Source organism: Coregonus lavaretus, assembly GCF_964263955.1.
Source record: "Coregonus lavaretus genome assembly, chromosome: 11".
NCBI classification, from domain to species: domain Eukaryota; kingdom Metazoa; phylum Chordata; class Actinopteri; order Salmoniformes; family Salmonidae; genus Coregonus; species Coregonus lavaretus.
This window is the reverse complement of record NC_139998.1, coordinates 59,568,849-59,589,977: the sequence shown is the minus strand read 5'-3', so window position 1 is coordinate 59,589,977 and position 21,129 is coordinate 59,568,849. Positions and strand designations below refer to the sequence as shown.

The following is a 21,129-nucleotide window of genomic DNA, read 5'->3' as shown; positions in this document are numbered from 1 at the left end:
ATTCACCGCCCAATAGGATTCCTATGTCCTCCTCTCTCTGATATCTCCTCTAACCCTGACAGCGCTGTCTTCGGTCGGGATGTTTTAGGGTTATCATGCGCTGCATGCCGGGATACATCTCGGTGTTGACACAAAATGGTCGAGTGTGTTTTGTGACCCGGGAGTTTAACAGGCCTATCATTCGGCACGCAGAACATCTATTCGATTAGGAAATAGTAGCTAAGTGCCGAAGATAGTTTTATAGAAAGGACATTTATAAAGCAGGAGAGCAAGACTGTCGAAGGAAAGCTGATTCTGCCACAGACAGACAGTCCACCCTGCATGACTCGGATAGCACTCACAGGTCGGTAGCATACAATATCTTATCTATCTAACACCGGGGATATTATTGGACTGCAATCTTGTCACAAAAGAGCGGGGGCGTGATTTGCATGAACAGCATGTCTAAAGATCGCCAAAATACTCATAGACATTTGCAGCGATTTTACTTGTCCACTTTGGCATATCAAGCGCTTGGGACTATAAGGTTCTATCTACAAAAATATGATTCTGAGATAATTGGCTTTACAGTTCCGACCCCTCGTTGTTTTGAATGGTGTGAGCAGTTTTTATTTAGTATTCATTTGAACTTAGCAACATGAATTGGGGTATTTGAAGTACTATATAGACTCACCAGACAGTTTATTAGGTACACCCGTCTAGTAACGGGTCGGACCACCCTTTGCCTCCAGAACAGCGTGAATTCTTCGGGGCATTCTACAAGATGTCAGAAACGTTCCACAGGGATGTTGAACCATGCTGACGTGATGGCATCACGCTGTTACTGCAGATTGGATGACGGCCATTCTATCTCATCCCAGAGTTAGCTCAATTGGGTTGAGGTCTGGGGACTGCGCAGGCAATGTTTTTCCACTCCTCAGTTGTCCAGTGTTGGTGATCTTGTGCCCACTGGAGCCGCTTCTTCTTGTGTTTAGCTGATAAGAGTGAAACCCGGTGTGGTCGTCTGCTGCAATAGCCCGTCCGTGACAAGGACCGACGAGTCGGTCGTTCCGAGATGCTGTTCTGCACACCACTGTCGTTATTTGTCTGTTTGTGGCCCACCTGTTAGCTTGCACGATTCTTGCCATTCTCCTTCGACCTCTCTCATCAACGAGCTGTTTTCACCCATAGGACTGCCGCTGACTGGATGTTTTTTGTTTGTCTCACCGTTCTCGTTAAACCCTAGACGCTGTCATGCGTGAAAAGCCCAGGAGGGAGGTTGTTTCTGAGATCCTGGATCTTGCACGCCTGGCACCGACGATCATACCTCAAAGACGCTTAGGTCACTTGTTTTGCCTAATCTAACGTTCATTCGACCAGTAACTGAATGTCTCGATACCTGTCTGCCTTATAAAGCAAAAGTATGTGGACACCCCTTAAAATTAGTGGATTCGGCTATTACAGGCACACCCGTTGCTGACAGGTGTATAAAATCGAGCACACAGCCATGCAATCTCCACAGACAAACATTGGCAGTAGAATGGCCTTACTGATGAGCTCAGTGACTTTCAACGTGGCACCGTCATAGGATGCCACCTTTCCAACAAGTCAATTTGTCACATTTCTGCCCTGCTAGAGCTGCCCCAGTCAACTGTAAGTGCTGATATTGTGAAGTGGAAACGTCTAGGAGCAACAACAGCTCAGCCGCGAAGTGGTAGGCCACACAAGTTCGCAGAACGGGACCGCAGATTGCTGAAGCGCGTAGTGTGTAAAAATCGTCTGTCCTCGGTTGCAACACTCACTACCGAGTTTCAAACTGCCTTTGGAAGCAACGTCAGCACAATAACTGTTCGTCGGGATCTTCATGAAATGGGTTTCCATGGCCGAGCAGCCGCACACAAGCCTAAGATCACCATCCGCAATGCCAAGTGTTGGCTGGAGTGGTGTAAAGCTCGCCGCCATTGGACTCTGGAGCATTGGAAACACGTTCTCTGGAGTGATGAATCACGCTTCACCATCTGGCAGTCCGACGGACTAATCTGGGTTTGGCGGATGCCAAGAGAACGTACCTGCCTGAATGCATAGTGCCAACTGTAAAGTTTGGTGGAGGAAGAATAATGGTCTGGGGCTGTTTTTCATGGTTCGGGCTAGGCCCCTTAGTTCCAGTGAAGGGAAATCTTAATGCTACAGCATACAATGACATTCTAGACGATTCTGTGCTTCCAACTTTGTGGCAACAGTTTGGGGAAGGCCCTTTCCTGTTTCATGCATGACAATGCCCCTGTGCACAAAGCGAGGTCCATACAGAAATGGTTTGTCGAGATCAGTTTGGAAGAACTTGACTGGCCTGCACAGAGCCCTGACCTCAACCCCATCGAACACCTTTGGGATGAATTGGAACGCCGACTGCGAGCCAGGCCTAATCGCCCAACATCAGTGCCAGACCTCACTAATGCTCTTGTGGCTGAATGGAAGCAAGTCCCCGCAGCAATGTTCCACTTAATAGTGGAAAGCCTTCCCAGAAGAGTGGAGGCTGTTATAGCAGCAAAGGGGGGACCAACTCCATTTTAAAGGGGGGGGGACCAACTCCATTTTGGAATGATATGTTCGACAAGCTGGTGTCCACATACTTTTGGTCATGTAGTGTACATACATATTGCTAGGAACAAAGTGACGGACAGTGAACAGTAGCAGCAGCGTATGTGATGAGTCAAAAGATTTAGTGCAACAAGGGTCAACTATTTAACTAACTATTTAGCAGTCATGGCTTGGTGGTAGAGGAACAGAACAAGGCTATGTCAATAACTGCAGATAGAGCGCTAAGCTTCTGTCTTGGGTATCACTTTGCAAGAAAAAACTGACCGTTACGCTTGTTTACAGAAAGCCGATTTTATGCTTGAACTGGCAATGTGGTCAGTAACGTACGGAGGGTGTGATGTAATTGCGGTGCCTCCGGAGGCTTGCAGAGGCCAAATCGAGCTCCGTACCACATCGCCGTGCGCCTCCCAAATGTTGTAACAATGTGGAGGGCTCCGTAGTATACAGTGGGGAAAAAAAGTATTTAGTCAGCCACCAATTGTGCAAGTTCTCCCACTTAAAAAGATGAGAGAGGCCTGTAATTTTCATCATAGGTACACGTCAACTATGACAGACAAAATGAGAAAAAAAAACAAGAAAATTACATTGTAGGATTTTTAATGAATTTATTTGCAAATTATGGTGGAAAATAAGTATTTGGTCAATAACAAAAGTTTCTCAATACTTTGTTATATACCCTTTGTTGGCAATGACACAGGTCAAACGTTTTCTGTAAGTCTTCACAAGGTTTTCACACACTGTTGCTGGTATTTTGGCCCATTCCTCCATGCAGATCTCCTCTAGAGCAGTGATGTTTTGGGGCTGTCGCTGGGCAACACAGACTTTCAACTCCCTCCAAAGATTTTCTATGGGGTTGAGATCTGGAGACTGGCTAGGCCACTCCAGGACCTTGAAATGCTTCTTACGAAGCCACTCCTTCGTTGCCCGGGCGGTGTGTTTGGGATCATTGTCATGCTGAAAGACCCAGCCACGTTTCATCTTCAATGCCCTTGCTGATGGAAGGAGGTTTTCACTCAAAATCTCACGATACATGGCCCCATTCATTCTTTCCTTTACACGGATCAGTCATCCTGGTCCCTTTGCAGAAAAACAGCCCCAAAGCATGATGTTTCCACCCCCATGCTTCACAGTAGGTATGGTGTTCTTTGGATGCAACTCAGCATTCTTTGTCCTCCAAACACGACGAGTTGAGTTTTTACCAAAAAGTTCTATTTTGGTTTCATCTGACCATATGATATTCTCCCAATCCTCTTCTGGATCATCCAAATGCACTCTAGCAAACTTCAGACGGGCCTGGACATGTACTGGCTTAAGCAGGGGGACACGTCTGGCACTGCAGGATTTGAGTCCCTGGCGGCGTAGTGTGTTACTGATGGTAGGCTTTGTTACTTTGGTCCCAGCTCTCTGCAGGTCATTCACTAGGTCCCCCCGTGTGGTTCTGGGATTTTTGCTCACCGTTCTTGTGATTACATTTACATTTACGTCATTTAGCAGACGCTCTTATCCAGAGCGACTTTGTGATCATTTTGACCCCACGGGGTGAGATCTTGCGTGGAGCCCCAGATCGAGGGAGATTATCAGTGGTCTTGTATGTCTTCCATTTCCTAATAATTGCTCCCACAGTTGATTTCTTCAAACCAAGCTGCTTACCTATTGCAGATTCAGTCTTCCCAGCCTGGTGCAGGTCTACAATTTTGTTTCTGGTGTCCTTTGACAGCTCTTTGGTCTTGGCCATAGTGGAGTTTGGAGTGTGACTGTTTGAGGTTGTGGACAGGTGTCTTTTATACTGATAACAAGTTCAAACAGGTGCCATTAATACAGGTAACGAGTGGAGGACAGAGGAGCCTCTTAAAGAAGAAGTTACAGGTCTGTGAGAGCCAGAAATCTTGCTTGTTTGTAGGTGACCAAATACTTATTTTCCACCATAATTTGCAAATAAATTCATTAAAAATCCTACAATGTGATTTTTCTGGATTTCTTTTTCTCAATTTGTCTGTCATAGTTGACGTGTACCTATGATGAAAATTACAGGCCTCTCTAATCTTTTTAAGTGGGATAACATGCACAATTGGTGGCTGACTAAATACTTTTTCCCCCCACTGTATATGGCTACATTTGAGCGCAGGCCAGGTAGCCTGTAGGCCTACTTCTATGCGTAATCAGGTGCGCGTCCTTTACTCAACATTGACAGGAGCGCTACAAACAAAAGACAATGACTAAATTGACAAAACTTGTAAATGGAATGAAATAAACCAAAACTTGTTTCTCACAAGTGTAGCAGGTTGTTGTGGTCCTCAAACAACGTGTCCACTACGACAATGAGAACAGGAAGACTGGAATAATAATATATTGAAAGCATTAACAGAAAGTACCATAACCAAACAAACATTGTAGATTAGAAATTATAGGAATTAATGGTAAATGTACTACTGGTGATATATGTCATGGGGAATTGATAAGACACTAACAATCAAACGCAAACAATTCACACGAAGTTATGAAACAATGAATGTGCACAAATTGGCGGGAGAGAGAGCGCATTCTGGAGAGTGAAGGGCATTGTGCATCTAGGCGCTGCATGGTCAATCCAACGTCTGCATTGGCCATGCAGCATTTACGGTGATACGGCCTCAGCAGAAGTCAGGGCATTCATACTTCTTGCTCTTCACGGAGCAGTGCAGAGCTGTTGTCAAGGAAGTGAGTTTGTGTTTTCTACAGGATGTACCGCCCCCACCTACCGTCAACCAATCATGTCAATGAGGAGCTATACTACAGAGCCCTCCACATTGTTAGAACATTTGGGAGGCGCACGGCGATGTGGTACGGAGCTTGATTTGGCCTCTGCAAGCCTCCGGAGGCACATCCTCCATATGGAGCCTCCGACCACATTTTCGAATCAAGCTTAAATTGTCATTTAGTATAGGCCTCCGCAATGGATTAGTTCACTGAGATGGGCGCATATACACTACCGTTCAAAAGTTTGTGGTCACTTAGAAAATGTCCTTGTTTTTGAAAGAAAAGCAAATTTTTTTGTCCATTAAAATAACATTAAATTGATCAGAAATACAGTGTAGACATTGTTAATGTTGTAAATGGCTATTGTAGCTGGAAACGGCTGATTTCTTTAAATGGAATATCTACATAGGCGTACAGAGGCCCATTATCAGCAACCATCAGTCCTGTGTTCCAATGGCACGTTGTGTTTGCTAATCCAAGTTTATCATTTTAAAAGGCTAATTGATCATTAGAAAACCCTTTTTTAATTATGTTAGCACAGCTGAAAACTGTTGTGCTGATTTTAAAGAAGCAATAAAACTGGCCTTCTTGAGACTAGTTGAGTATCTGGAGCATCAGCAATTGTGGGATTGATTACAGGATCAAAATGGCCAGAAACAAAGAACTTTATTCTGAAACTCGTCAGTCTATTCTTGTTCTGAGAAATGAGGGCTATTCCATTTGCCAAGAAACTGAAGATCTCATACAACGCTGTGTACTACTCCCTTCACAGAACAGCGCAAAGGCTCTAACCAGAATAGAAAGAGGAGTGGGAGGCCCCGGTGCACAACTGAGCAAGTGGACAAATACATTAGTGTCTAGTTTGAGAAACAGATGCCTCACAGGTCCTCAACTGGCAGCTTCATTAAATAGTACCCCGCAAAACCCCAGTCTCAACGTCAACAGTGAAGAGTCGACTCCGGGATGCTGACCTTCTAGGCAGAGTTGCAAAGAAAAAGCCATACCTCAGACTGGCCAATAAAAATATTAAGATGTTCAGTCTGAGATATGGCTCCTCTTGTCACTACACTACATCTGACTGGGTTAATACATTTATTTTGAGTTAATAGGGACCCAGTGACTCAGACCTGGACCATTGCTCGAGAACTGGGATTCAGACTTCAGCCATAGGGAATCGTGACTGGACTCGTGACTCATCAATTGGTGACTCGGACTCGAGTACTGGTCCAAGTGCACTGGTCCAACTGCCCCCCCCGTAATATCTATGTAGGCTGAAATTAGGAATTTACATGGCCAGATAATTCTTTATATAATATTCTTCTTCTATATGTTTGTCTGTTGGTAGGACAATAGGATGTTATGCAGAACAATCTGTTGGTAGGACAATAGGATGTAATGCAGACCAATCTGTTGGTAGGACAATAGGATGTAATGCAGACCAATCTGTTGGTAGGACAATAGGATGTAATGCAGACCAATCTGTTGGTAGGACAATAGGATGTTATGCAGAACAATCTGTTGGTAGGACAATAGGATGTAATGCAGACCAATCTGTTGGTAGGACAATAGGATGTAATGCAGACCAATCTGTTGGTAGGACAATAGGATGTAATGCAGACCAATCTGTTGGTAGGACAATAGGATGTAATGCAGAACAATCTGTTGGTAGGACAATAGGATGTTATGCAGAACAATCTGTTGGTAGGACAATAGGATGTAATGCAGACCAATCTGTTGGTAGGACAATAGGATGTAATGCAGAACAATCTGTTGGTAGGACAATAGGATGTAATGCAGAACAATCTGTTGGTAGGACAATAGGATGTAATGCAGAACAATCTGTTGGTAGGACAATAGGATGTAATGCAGAACAATCTGTTGGTAGGACAATAGGATGTAATGCAGACCAATCTGTTGGTAGGACAATAGGATGTAATGCAGAACAATCTGTTGGTAGGACAATAGGATGTTATGCAGAACTATCTGTTGGTAGGACAATAGGATGTAATGCAGAACAATCTGTTGGTAGGACAATATGATGTAATGCAGAACAATCTGTTGGTAGGACAATAGGATGTAATGCAGAACAATCTGTTGGTAGGACAATAGGATGTAATGCAGAACAATCTGTTGGTAGGACAATAGGATGTAATGCAGACCAATCTGTTGGTAGGACAATAGGATGTAATGCAGAACAATCTGTTGGTAGGACAATAGGATGTAATGCAGAACAATCTGTTGGTAGGACAATAGGATGTAATGCAGAACAATCTGTTGGTAGGACAAGGCTATGCATGGAAGTCAGTGATGTATGTTTACTATAGGTTAATGAGGCACTACACATGTGATGTGACTAAAATGAAAGGGCAGTTAGTTGACTAAAATGGCCCACTGTTTTTGTAATTTTGACAATAACTACACTAAATCATTATTCAATTGACTAAAATGTGACTAAGACTTAGTTATATTTTAGCCTAAATGACTAAGACTAGACTAAATCTAAAACACTGCAGTAGCCACAGCAACCATCATGGAATGGTACGTCACGTTGACAATGAAGGAGCTGATTGGCTGACACTGCCATTCCTAATTGGCTGCGGTGGCTACTGCTAGCTAGCATGAAGAGAAAGGACAGTCTTCTGGGAACACTGGCAGTATTTCAATCTTCTCGACGGAGCAGTGTGGATAAAGGTCAAATTGAGGACATATCCCATCCCTGCATTGAGGTACATTTTCTGACCCGTATCTCACACCGGCTCCACGGTGTCTTAATGTAAATATGATTGCGTTCCCAGCTCAATGTAAACAAGCGTAACGGCAGGGGCGGTATCTTCTGGCTAGGGTCTCCTCCTCTTGCTGCCCTTGCAGCTGCCGTGGTGACAGTCACACAGTCTGTCTGACCAGCTGGTGTGTGGCAACATTGTTGCAACATGACATCAGTGGAGCCAGCTGATTCCGAAATGTAACAATGTAGCAACAAATGGAAGGAGCTTGTTGACATGGTGTGTTGTAGCTCGAGACAGCAGTAGCCATATTCTGAGTGACTAACTATGTCGAAGGCAGCAGTAGCCATATTCTGAGTGACTAACTATGTCGAAGGCAGCAGTAGCCATATTCTGAGTGACTAACTATGTCGAAGGCAGCAGTAGCCATATTCTGAGTGACTAACTATGTCGAAGGCAGCAGTAGCCATATTCTGAGTGACTAACTATGTCGAAGGCAGCAGTAGCCATATTCTGAGTGACTAACTATGTCGAAGGCAGCAGTAGCCATATTCTGAGTGACTAACTATGTCGAAGGCAGCAGTAGCCATATTCTGAGTGACTAACTATGTCGAAGACAGCAGTAATCTTAGGTCAGTTAGGATCACCACTTTATTTTAAGAATGTGAAATGTCAGAATAATATTAGAGAGAATGATTTATTTCAGCTTTTATTTCTTTCATCACATTCCCAGTGGGTCAGAAGTTTACATACACTCAATTAGTATTTGGTAGCATTGCCTTTAAATTGTTTAACTTGGGTCAAACGTTTCGGGTAGCCTTCCACAAGCTTCCCACAATAAGTTGGGTGAATTTTGGCCCATTCCTCCTGACAGAGCTGGTGTAACTGAGTCAGGTTTGTAGGCCTCCTTGCTCGCACACGCTTTTTCAGTTCTGCCCACACATTTTCTATAGAATTGAGGTCAGGGCTTTGTGATGGCCACTCCAATACCTTGACTTTGTTGTCCTTAACCCATTTTGCCACAACTTTGGAAGTATGCTTGGGGTCATTGTCCATTTGGAAGACCCATTTGTAACCAAGCTTTAACTTCCTGACTGATGTCTTGAGATGTTGCTTCAATATATCCACATAATTTTCCTTCCTCATGATGCCATCTATTTTGTGAAGTGCACCAGTCCCTCCTGCAGCAAAGCACCCCCACAGCATGATGCTGCCACCCCCGTGCTTCACGGTTGGGATGGTGTTCTTCGGCTTGCAAGTGCCCCCTTTTTCCTCCAAACATAACGATGGTCATTATGGCCAAACATTTCTATTTTTGTTTCATCAGACCAGAGGACATTTCTCCAAAAAGTACAATCTTTGTCCCCATGTGCAGTTGCAAACCGTAGTCTGGCTTTTTTATGGCGGTTTTGGAGCAGTGGCTTCTTCCTTGCTGAGCGGCCTTTCAGGTTATGTCGATATAGGACTCGTTTTACTGTGGATATAGATACTTTTGTACCTGTTTCCTCCAGCATCTTCACAAGGTCCTTTGCTGTTGTTCTGGGATTGATTTGCACTTTTCGCACCAGAGTACGTTCATCTCTAGGAGACAGAACCCGTCTCCTTCCTGAGCGGTATGACGGCTGCGTAGGTCCCATGGTGTTTATACTTGCGTACTATTGTTTGTACAAATGAACGTGGTACCTTCAGGCGTTTGGAAATTGCTCCCAAGGATGACCCGACTTGTGAAGGTTTCCCCTTTTTTCTGAGGTCTGATTTCTTTTGATTTTCCCATGATGTCAAGCAAAGAGGCACTGAGTTTGAAGGTAGGCCTTGAAATACATCCACAGGTACACCTCCAATTGACTCAAATGATGTCAATTCGCCTATCAGAAACATCTAAAGCCATGACATCATTTTCTGGCACAGTCAACTTCTGACCCACTGGAATTGTGATACAGTGAATTATAAGTGAAATAATCTGTCTGTAAACAATTGTTGGAAAAATGACTTGTGTCATGCACAAAGTAGATGTCGTAACCAACTTGCCAAAACTATAGTTTGTTAACAAGAAATTTGTGGAGTGATTGAAAAACAAGTTTTAATGACTCCAACCAAAGTGTATGTAAACTTCCGACTTCCAACTGTATTACTCAAACAGAGTTGGCCTAGTTATGAACTTTTATTTTGACAGTCCTTCAGAAGCTTCATATAAACATTTTAAATCAAAGGTTAGTTTGTTAACCTCCTCCCATCTTGTTTCAGACCATTACCTACATCATAGAGGACGCTAAAACAAGCCGAATGTAAGTGCCAGGTACAGGAATAATACTACTGCTAATACAATATTAACCACGGAGCCACAATGATTCCCTTTATTCCTATTTGGACTGAACATGTAAGGCTAGATATCTCCATTCTGCTTTGATATGATATGACATCATGCTGATTCAGTCAGTTAATTTTTTATTTTTTTACATGTCATCACTTTTGGCATTGACCAATTGGCAACATTGGAGGTAAATCATAGACCTTCTACATTTTAGTCCAAATGCATGCAGCGCTCTGATTTTTAACTTATGATTAGTACTTTCATAGTTGTTGCATTGCAAGTTTATTCTTACTGTTTTGATTGTTTTTTGTGCTTTTTTTTTTAAAAACAAAATTGTAAACATAATGTATCCTTGTATCTGTAATGGGGGTCGTTCCCCCTCATAAAGCAGGAGGACGTTGACACCCATCAGGTCAGATTGGTCTGGAATTGTTAGAAACAGATCAGATTAGCATTCCTGCAGCATTGTTTTGTTGAAATGTAAGTTGATCTCTGAGAAATTGAGCTAATTGATTGCACCCAAATTGGCTATTTTAATTTATAGGATTCATTATAAATTGGCTTTTGACCATTTCTTTAGATTCTTCATGTCTTGCACATTGTTAGAAAAAAGTTTGGTCCAAATCGGATGTTAGTTACTAAATTTATATTTATTGAATATTATATGAATCCTATTAATTTGGGTGCAGTCAATTAGCTTAATTTCTCAGAGATCAAATTATATTTCAACAAAATAATGTTGCAGGAATGTTAATCTTATCTGTTTCTAACTACAGAAACAATTTCAGGACAATCTGATACGTGGGTGTCATGGCTTGCTGAAATGACGACCCATATGTTAGTTCTGTGATGAGCAAGCTTCCTTTTCGGTGGTTGTCGTACTAAAACCTTGTCACTTCCTGTTTGAATGTCCGGTACAGGAAGAGAGCGGCTGCAAAGCATCTAATTGAGCGGTACTTTCGCCAGTTAACAGAGGGCTGTGGAAATGGGGCCTGCACCAACGAGTTCTGTGCTTCGTGTCTTGGTTTTCAACCGCTGGATCACAACACAGCGGCTATCAGAGCCCTGGAGCTGTGGAAAATGGGCACCAAACTGTGTGACCCTCACCCCTCCGCTGCTCACCCCTCCGCTGCTCACCCCTCCGCTGCTCACCCCTCCGCTGCCTTCCCTGACAACAACAGTGCCAAAGAGACACAACCTGCCTTATTGGGCGACCGCCCCGGGAAGATGACAGACCACAAAGACCGCCTGTTTCCCCCTAGGGAAGACTTCAGAGGTAAACACTTTTCACATAAATACACACTTCCTGCGTCCCAATTGGAACCCTATTCCCTATATAGTGCACTACATTAGACCAGAGAATGGCACCCTATTCCCTATATAGTGCACTACATTAGACCAGAGAATGGCACCCTATTCCCTATATAGTGCACTACTTTAGACCAGAGAATGGCACCCTATTGCCTATATAGTGCACTACTTTAGACCAGAGAATGGCACCCTATTCCCTATAATAGTGCACTACTTTAGACCAGAGAATGGCACCCTATTCCCTATATAGTGCACTACTTTAGACCAGAGAATGGCACCCTATTGCCTATATAGTGCACTACTTTAGACCAGAAAATGGCACCCTATTCCCTATATAGTGCACTACTTTAGACCAGAGAATGGCACCCTATTCCCTATATAGTGCACTACTTTAGACCAGAGAATGGTACTCTATTCCCTATATAGTGCACTACTTTAGACCAGAGAATGGCACCCTATTCCCTATATAGTGCACTACTTTAGACCAGAGAATGGCACCCTATTCCCTATATAGTGCACTACTTTAGACCAGAGAATGGCACCCTATTCCCTATATAGTGCACTACTTTAGACCACAGAATGGCACCCTATTCCCTATATAGTGCACTACTTTAGACCAGAGAATGGCACCCTATTGCCTATATAGTGCACTACTTTAGACCAGAAAATGGCACCCTATTCCCTATATAGTGCACTACTTTAGACCAGAGAATGGCACCCTATTCCCTATATAGTGCACTACTTTAGACCAGAGAATGGCACCCTATTCCCTACATAGTGCACTACTTTAGACCAGAGAATGGCACCCTATTACCTATATAGTGCACTACTTTAGACCAGAGAATGGCACCCTATTCCCTATATAGTGCACTACTTTAGACCAGAGAATGGCACCCTATTCCCTATATAGTGCACTACTTTAGACCAGAGAATGGCACCCTATTCCCTATATAGTGCACTACTTTAGACCAGAGAATGGCACCCTATTCCCTATATAGTGCACTACTTTAGACCAGAGAATGGCACCCTATTCCCTATATAGTGCACTACTTTAGACCAGAGAATGGCACCCTATTCCCTATATAGTGCACTACTTTAGACCAGAGAATGGCACCCTATTCCCTATATAGTGCACTACTTTAGACCAGAGAATGGCACCCTATTCCCTATATAGTGCACTACTTTAGACCAGAGAATGGCACCCTATTCCCTATAATAGTGCACTACTTTAGACCAGAGAATGGCACCCTATTCCCTATATAGTGCACTACTTTAGACCAGAGAATGGCACCCTATTCCCTATATAGTGCACTACTTTAGACCAGAGAATGGCACCCTATTCCCTATAATAGTGCACTACTTTAGACCAGAGAATGGCACCCTATTCCCTATAATAGTGCACTACTTTAGACCAGAGAATGGCACCCTATTCCCTATATAGTGCACTACTTTAGACCAGAGAATGGCACCCTATTCCCTATAATAGTGCACTACTTTAGACCAGAGAATGGCACCCTATTCCCTATAATAGTGCACTACTTTAGACCAGAGAATGGCACCCTATTCCCTATATAGTGCACTACTTTAGACCAGAGAATGGCACCCTATTCCCTATATAGTGCACTACTTTAGACCAGAGAATGGCACCCTATTCCCTATATAGTGCACTACTTTAGACCAGAGAATGGCACCCTATTCCCTATAATAGTGCACTACTTTAGACCAGAGAATGGCACCCTATTCCCTATATAGTGCACTACTTTAGACCAGAGAATGGCACCCTATTCCCTATATAGTGCACTACTTTAGACCAGAGAATGGCACCCTATTCCCTATAATAGTGCACTACTTTAGACCAGAGAATGGCACCCTATTCCCTATAATAGTGCACTACTTTAGACCAGAGAATGGCACCCTATTCCCTATATAGTGCACTACTTTAGACCAGAGAATGGCACCCTATTCCCTATAATAGTGCACTACTTTAGACCAGAGAATGGCACCCTATTCCCTATATAGTGCACTACTTTAGACCAGAGAATGGCACCCTATTCCCTATATAGTGCACTACTTTAGACCAGAGAATGGCACCCTATTCCCTATATAGTGCACTACTTTAGACCAGAGAATGGCACCCTATTCCCTATATAGTGCACTACTTTAGACCAGAGAATGGCACCCTATTCCCTATATAGTGCACTACTTTAGACCAGAGAATGGCACCCTATTCCCTATATAGTGCACTACTTTAGACCAGAGAATGACACCCTATTCCCTATATAGTGCACTACTTTAGACCAGAGAATGGCACCCTATTCCCTATAATAGTGCACTACTTTAGACCAGAGAATGGCACCCTATTCCCTATAATAGTGCACTACTTTAGACCAGAGAATGGCACCCTATTCCCTATAATAGTGCACTACTTTAGACCAGAGAATGGCACCCTATTCCCTATATAGTGCACTACTTTAGACCAGAGAATGGCACCCTATTCCCTATATAGTGCACTACTTTAGACCAGAGAATTGCACCCTATTCCCTATATAGAGCACTACTTTAGACCAGGGCCCTGAGCACGGTTTCCCGATAGCGATGGAACTCAGGCCTACGAGTGTTTTAACTCTACAACGGCACACAGAGAGAAGGTTCACCTGGTGTGTCGTTGAGGCGTAGTGTCCATACTGATAGGATGGAAAGAAAGGCAGCGCTGATCTCAGATCAGCTTTCTCCATTCTAATCTTACCTTAACATTAGAGTTATTTCACAATACTGACAACGGATCAGCACCTAGAAAGATATTACCACCTCTACGGCTGAAAAGATTGAGGCAGCTTATTCTAATGCTTTTACCCTATAATAATGCACTAAATCAAGATCATTGCGCACTTGTTGTTACGCATCATGGAAAAATATTGAGACAAATTTGACAGTAGGCCTAAGCCTACAATTAGCTAAATAGAACTCAATTGAATAAACATGAAACTGTTTTCAATATGATTGAAATGCACAGTGCATTCGGAAAGTATTCAGACCCCTTGGCTTTTTCCACATTTTGTTACGTTACAGCCTTATTCTAAAATGGATTAAATAATTTGTTTGCCTTATCAATCTACACAAAATACTCCATAATGACAAAGCGAAAACAGATTTTTTGAAATTTTGGCAAATTTATAAAAAATAAACCGAAACCTTATTTATATAAGTATTCAGACCTTTTGCTATGAGACTAGAAATTGAGCTCAGGTGCGTCCTGTTTCCATTGATCATCCTTGAGATGTTTCTACAACTTGATTGGAGTCCTCCTGTGGTAAATTCAATTGATTGGACATGATTTGGAAAGGCACACACCTGTCTATATAAGGTCCCACTGTTGACAGTACATGTCAGAGCAAAAACCAAGCCATGAGGTCGAAAGAATTATCCTTGGGCTCAGAGACAGTATTGTGTTGAGGCACAGATCTGGGGAAGGGTACCGAAAAATGTCTGCAGCATTGAAGGTCCACAAGAACCCGATGGTCACTTTGATAGAGCTCCAGAGTTCCTCTGTAGCGATGGGAGAACCTTCCAGAAGGACAACCATCTCTGCAGCACTCCACCAATCAGGCCTTTATTGGAGAGTGGCCAGACGGAAGCCACTCCTCAGTAAAAGGCACATGACAGCCCGCTTGGAGTTTGCCAAAAGGCACCTAAAGGACTCTCAGACCATGAGAAACAAGATTATCTGGTCTGATGAAACCAAGATTGACCTCTTTGGCCTGAATGCCAAGCGTCACGTCTGGAGGAAAACAGGCACCGCTAATCACCTGGCCAATACCATCCCTACGATCTCAGACTGAGGCGAAGGTTCACCTTTCAACAGGACAATGACCCTAAGCACACAGCCAAGACAACGCAGGAGTGGCTTCGGGACAAGTCTCAATGTCCTTGAGTGGCCCAGCCAGAGCCCGGACTTGAACCTAATCGAACATCTCTGGAGAGACCTGAAAATATCTGTGCAGCGACACTCCCCATCCAACCTGACAGAGCTTGGGAGGATCTGCAGAGAAGAATGGGAGAAACTCCCCAAATACAGGTGTGCCAAGCTTGTAGCGTCATACCCAAGAAGACTCGAGGCTGTAATCGCTGCCAAAGGTGCTTCAACAAAGTACTGAGTAAAGAGTCTGAATACTTATGTAAATGTCATTTAACTTTTGTATTTTTAATACTTTTGCAAAAATGTCTTAACCTGTTTTTGCTTTGTCATTATAGGATATTGTGTGTAGATTGATGAGGGGGGGGGGAACAATTTAATCAATTTCAGAGTAAGGCTTTAACACAACAAAATGTGGAAAAAGTCAAGGGGTCTGAATACTTTCCGAATGCATTGTATAGGGCTCTGGTCAAAAGTAGTGCACTATATAGGGGATAGGGGGCCATTCGGGATGTGGACACACAAACACCTTTTTTCTCCATTCATGCTATTCAATATTCATTCATTTTAGATTGAAACGGTTGCTCATTATTTTTCTCTGTGATCTTTCTGTGTCCAGAGGTGCATTACCTGACCGAGGAGAAGGTGTATGAGATCCTGAGTATCTGTGAGGGGAAGAAGGACTACTCTCCTCTGATCCGAGTCATCGGGAGGATCTTCTCCAGCGCAGAGGGTCTGGTGCAGAGCTTCAGGAAAGACAAGGAACAACACCCCAACACCAAGGAGCAGCGCAAGACCCACCAGGCCAAAGATGAGGACAAGGACGAGGACGACAAGGAGAGAACCAGCGCCATGGAGCAGGAATCAGAGGAATCCGAGGCCTCGGCGTCCATGGAGGGAGCGACGGGAGCGACGGAGAACACACTGGGTCCTGTAGAGGTCTCAGTGGACATAGAAGCTGTCAGGAGAGTGTACGACAGACTCCTCTCCAACGAGAAGATGGAAGCAGCCTTCCTCAACGCGCTGGTCTACCTGACCCCCAACGTAGAGCTGGATCTAACCTATCTAGACGTCTACGACACCAACCCAGACTACCTAAACATCTTCATCATCGTGATGGAGAACAGCAACCTCCACAGCCCAGAGTACCTGGAGATGGCTATGCCCCTGTTCTGTAAGTGCATGAGTAAACTCCCGCTGCCTGCCCAGGCCAAGCTGACGCGCCTGTGGTCTCAGTACAGTGTAGAACACATCAGAAGTATGATGGAGACCTTCCAGCAGCTTATCACCTACACGGTAACGTTACAGTCTTTATTTGATTAGTAATCATGCTCGCAGTCGACAAGACTGAATTATGCAGAATACGCAGTTACTTGCATTCAATTCTTGATGTACATTTTTTGGTCTGTTATTTTTTTTGCCTACCTAGAATGTTGAGATTCCTGTGTAATGAATAGGTGCTAAATCAACATCAAAGTTGATTTGTTACGTGCACAGGATACTGCAGGTGTAAACAGTACAGTGAAATGCTGTGATTTAATTTGTATGTGTTATTATTAAAGGTGATCAGCAGCGAGTACGACAGCGACAGTCTGGTGAACGATGACGAGGGCGTTGTGGCTGCCACCAAGTGTCTGAAGGTATGGGACTTTCTTTATTTACATGTTAGTCATTTATCAGACACTCTTATCCAGAGCAACTTACAGTTATTGCATTCATCTTAAGGTAGCTAGGTGAGACAACCACATTTTAACATTTTACTTAACTTTTAAAGCACTGCAGTTCACAGCCTTGCTCCCTCTAATCTGACAGACATACAACCAAGGAGTTGGTCTATAACTATACCTAGGGTTAGAACCAAGGAGTTGGTCTATAACTATACCTAGGGATAGAACCAAGGAGTTGGTCTATAACTATACCTAGGGTTAGAACCAAGGAGTTGGTCTATAACTATACCTAGGGTTAGAACCAAGGAGTTGGTCTATAACTATACCTAGGGATAGAACCAAGGAGTTGGTCTATAACTATACCTAGGGATAGAACCAAGGAGTTGGTCTATAACTATACCTAGGGATAGAACCAAGGAGTTGGTCTATAACTATACCTAGGGTTAGAACCAAGGAGTTGGTCTATAACTATACCTAGGGTTAGAACCAAGGAGTTGGTCTATAACTATACCTAGGGTTAGAACCAAGGAGTTGGTCTATAACTATACCTAGGGTTAGAACCAAGGAGTTGGTCTATAACTATACCTAGGGATAGAACCAAGGAGTTGGTCTATAACTATACCTAGGGATAGAACCAAGGAGTTGGTCTATAACTATACCTAGGGTTAGAACCAAGGAGTTGGTCTATAACTATACCTAGGGTTAGAACCAAGGAGTTGGTCTATAACTATACCTAGGGTTAGAACCAAGGAGTTGGTCTATAACTATACCTAGGGTTAGAACCAAGGAGTTGGTCTATAACTATACCTAGGGTTAGAACCAAGGAGTTGGTCTATAACTATACCTAGGGTTAGAACCAAGGAGTTGGTCTATAACTATACCTAGGGTTAGAACCAAGGAGTTGGTCTATAACTATACCTAGGGTTAGAACCAAGGAGTTGGTCTATAACTATACCTAGGGTTAGAACCAAGGAGTTGGTCTATAACTATACCTAGGGTTAGAACCAAGGAGTTGGTCTATAACTATACCTAGGGTTAGAACCAAGGAGTTGGTCTATAACTATACCTAGGGTTAGAACCAAGGAGTTGGTCTATAACTATACCTAGGGTTAGAACCAAGGAGTTGGTCTATAACTATACCTAGGGTTAGAACCAAGGAGTTGGTCTATAACTATACCTAGGGTTAGAACCAAGGAGTTGGTCTATAACTATACCTAGGGTTAGAACCAAGGAGTTGGTCTATAACTATACCTAGGGTTAGAACCAAGGAGTTGGTCTATAACTATACCTAGGGTTAGAACCAAGGAGTTGGTCTATAACTATACCTAGGGTTAGAACCAAGGAGTTGGTCTATAACTATACCTAGGGTTAGAACCAAGGAGTTGGTCTATAACTATACCTAGGGTTAGAACCAAGGAGTTGGTCTATAACTATACCTAGGGTTAGAACCAAGGAGTTGGTCTATAACTATACCTAGGGTTAGAACCAAGGAGTTGGTCTATAACTATACCTACTGTGTCTTCAGAAAATATTCACACCCCTTTACTTTTTCCACATTTTGTTGTGTTACAGCCTTAATTTAAAATGGATTAAATTGAGATTTTGTCTCACTGGCCAACACACTACCCCATAATGTCAGTGGAATTAATTTTTCATTTTTTTAAAACAAATTAATTAAAAATCAAAAGCTGAAATATTTTGAGTCAATAAGTTTTCAACCCTTTTGTTATGGCAAGCCTAAATAAGTTCAGGAGTAAAAATTTGCTTAACAAGTCACATAATAAGTTGCATGGACTCACTCTGTGTTCCAATAATAGTGTTTAACATGATTTTTGAATATCTACCTCATCTCTGTACCCCACATATACAATTATCTGTAAGGTCCCTCAGTCGAGCAGTGAATTTCAAACACAGATTCACCCACAAAGACCAGGGATGTTTTCTAATGCCTCTCAAAGAAGGGCTCCTATTGGTAGATGGGTAAAAATAAAAATAAAAGCAGACATTGAATATCCCTTTGAGCATGGTGAAGTTATTAATTACACTTTGGATGGTGTATCAATACACCCAGTCACTACAAAGATACAGGCGTCCTTCCTAACTCAGTTGTCGGAGAGGAAGGAAACCGCTCAGGGATTTCACCATGAGGCCAATGGTGACTTTAAAACAGTTACAGAGTTTAATGGCTGTGATAGGAGAAAACTGAGGATGGATCAACAACATTGTAGTTACTCCACAATACTAACCTAAATGACTGAGTGAAAAGAAGGAAGCCTGTACAGAATACAAATATTCCAAAACATGCATCCTGTTTGCAATAAGGCACTACAGTAAAACAGCAAAAAAATATGTCAAAGAAATGAACTTTTATGTCCTGAATACAAACCTTTCTGTTTGGGGCAAATCCAACACAACACATTGAGTACCACTTCATATTTTCAAGCATGATGGTGGCTGCATCACGTTATGGGTATGCTTGTCATCTGCAAGGACTAGGGAGTTTTTTAGGATAAAAAGAAACTGAATAGAGCACAGGCGAAATTCATTCCAAAGGGGTTTGATTGGGTTAAGGTCATGGCTCTGTGCAGGCCAGTCAAGTTCTTCCACACCGATCTCAACAAACAATTTCTGTATGGACCTCTCTTTGTGCATTGTCATGCTGAAACAGGAAAGGGCCTTCCCCAAACTGTTGCCACAAAGTTGGAAGCACAGAATCATCTAGAATGTCATTGTATGCTGTAGTGTTAAGATTTCCCTTCACTGGAACTAAGGGGCCTAGCCCGAACCATGAAAAACAGCCCCAGACCATTATTCCTCCTCCACCAAACTTTACAGTTGTCACTATGCATTGGGGCAGGTAGATTCGTCTGTCGGACTGCCAGATGATGAAGCGTGATTCAGCATTCCAGAGAACGCGTTTCCACTGCTCCGGATGTCCAATGGTGGTGAGCTTTACACCACTCCAGCCGACGCTTGGCATTGCGCATGGTGATCTTAGGCTTGTGTGCGGCTGGTCGGCCATGGAAACCCATTTCATAAAGCTCCCGACGAACAGTTCTTGTGCTGACGTTTCTTCCAGAGGCAGTTTGGTACTCGGTAGTGACTGTTGCAACTGAGGACAGATTATTTTTACGTGCTTCAGCACTCGGCGGTCCCGTTCTGTGAGCTTGTGTGGCCTACCACTTCGCGGCTGAGCCGTTGTTGCTCCTAGACGTTTCCACTTCACAATAACAGCACTTACAGTTGACCGGGGCAGCTCTAGCAGGGCAGAAATGTGACGAAGTGACTTGTTGGAAAGGTGGCATCCTATGATGGTGCCACGTTGAAAGTCACAGAGCTTTTCAGTAAGGCCATTCTACTGCCAATGTTTGTCCATGGAGATTGCATGGCTGTGTGCTCGATTTTATACACCTGTCAGCAACGGTGTGGCTGAAATAGAATCCACTCATTTGAAGGGGTGTCCACATACCTTTGTGTGTATATATAGTGTACACTGGATTTGTTTACCAAGATGACATTGAATGTTCTTGAGTTGCCTAGTTAAAGTTTTTACTTAAATATACTTTTAAATCTATGGCAAGACTTGAAAATTGCTGTCTAGCAATGATCAACAACCAATTTGACAGATCTTGAAGAATTTTAAAAAGAATAATGTGCAAATATTGTTCAACCAGGTGTGGAAAGCTCTTAGAGACTTACCCAGAAAGACTCACAGCTGTAATCGCTGCCAAATTTGATTTTAACATGTATTGACTCAGGGCTGTGAATACTTATGTAAATTAGGTATTTCTATATTTCATTTTCAATACATTTGCTATAATTTCTAAAAACAAGTTTTCACTTTGTCATTCTTGGGTATGGTGTGTAGATTGGTGAGGGGAAAAAAACAAC

General features: G+C 43.0%; 1 protein-coding gene across 1 annotated transcript in view; it reads left to right on the top strand.

Moving 5' to 3' along the window:
• The first annotated feature begins 110 nt into the window (after window positions 1-110).
• The window catches only part of LOC311137483 (ubiquitin-protein ligase E3A-like), a 41,438-nt gene continuing 20,419 nt past the window's right edge, over window positions 111-21,129 (top strand). Inside the window, exons 1-5 of the mRNA XM_084172022.1 lie at window positions 111-343; window positions 10,281-10,321; window positions 11,268-11,623; window positions 16,191-16,867; window positions 17,134-17,211. Of these exons, the coding sequence (XP_084028148.1) occupies window positions 10,320-10,321; window positions 11,268-11,623; window positions 16,191-16,867; window positions 17,134-17,211 (1,113 nt within the window). The 5' untranslated portion in view covers window positions 111-343; window positions 10,281-10,319. The remainder of the gene's footprint in view (window positions 344-10,280; window positions 10,322-11,267; window positions 11,624-16,190; window positions 16,868-17,133; window positions 17,212-21,129) is intronic.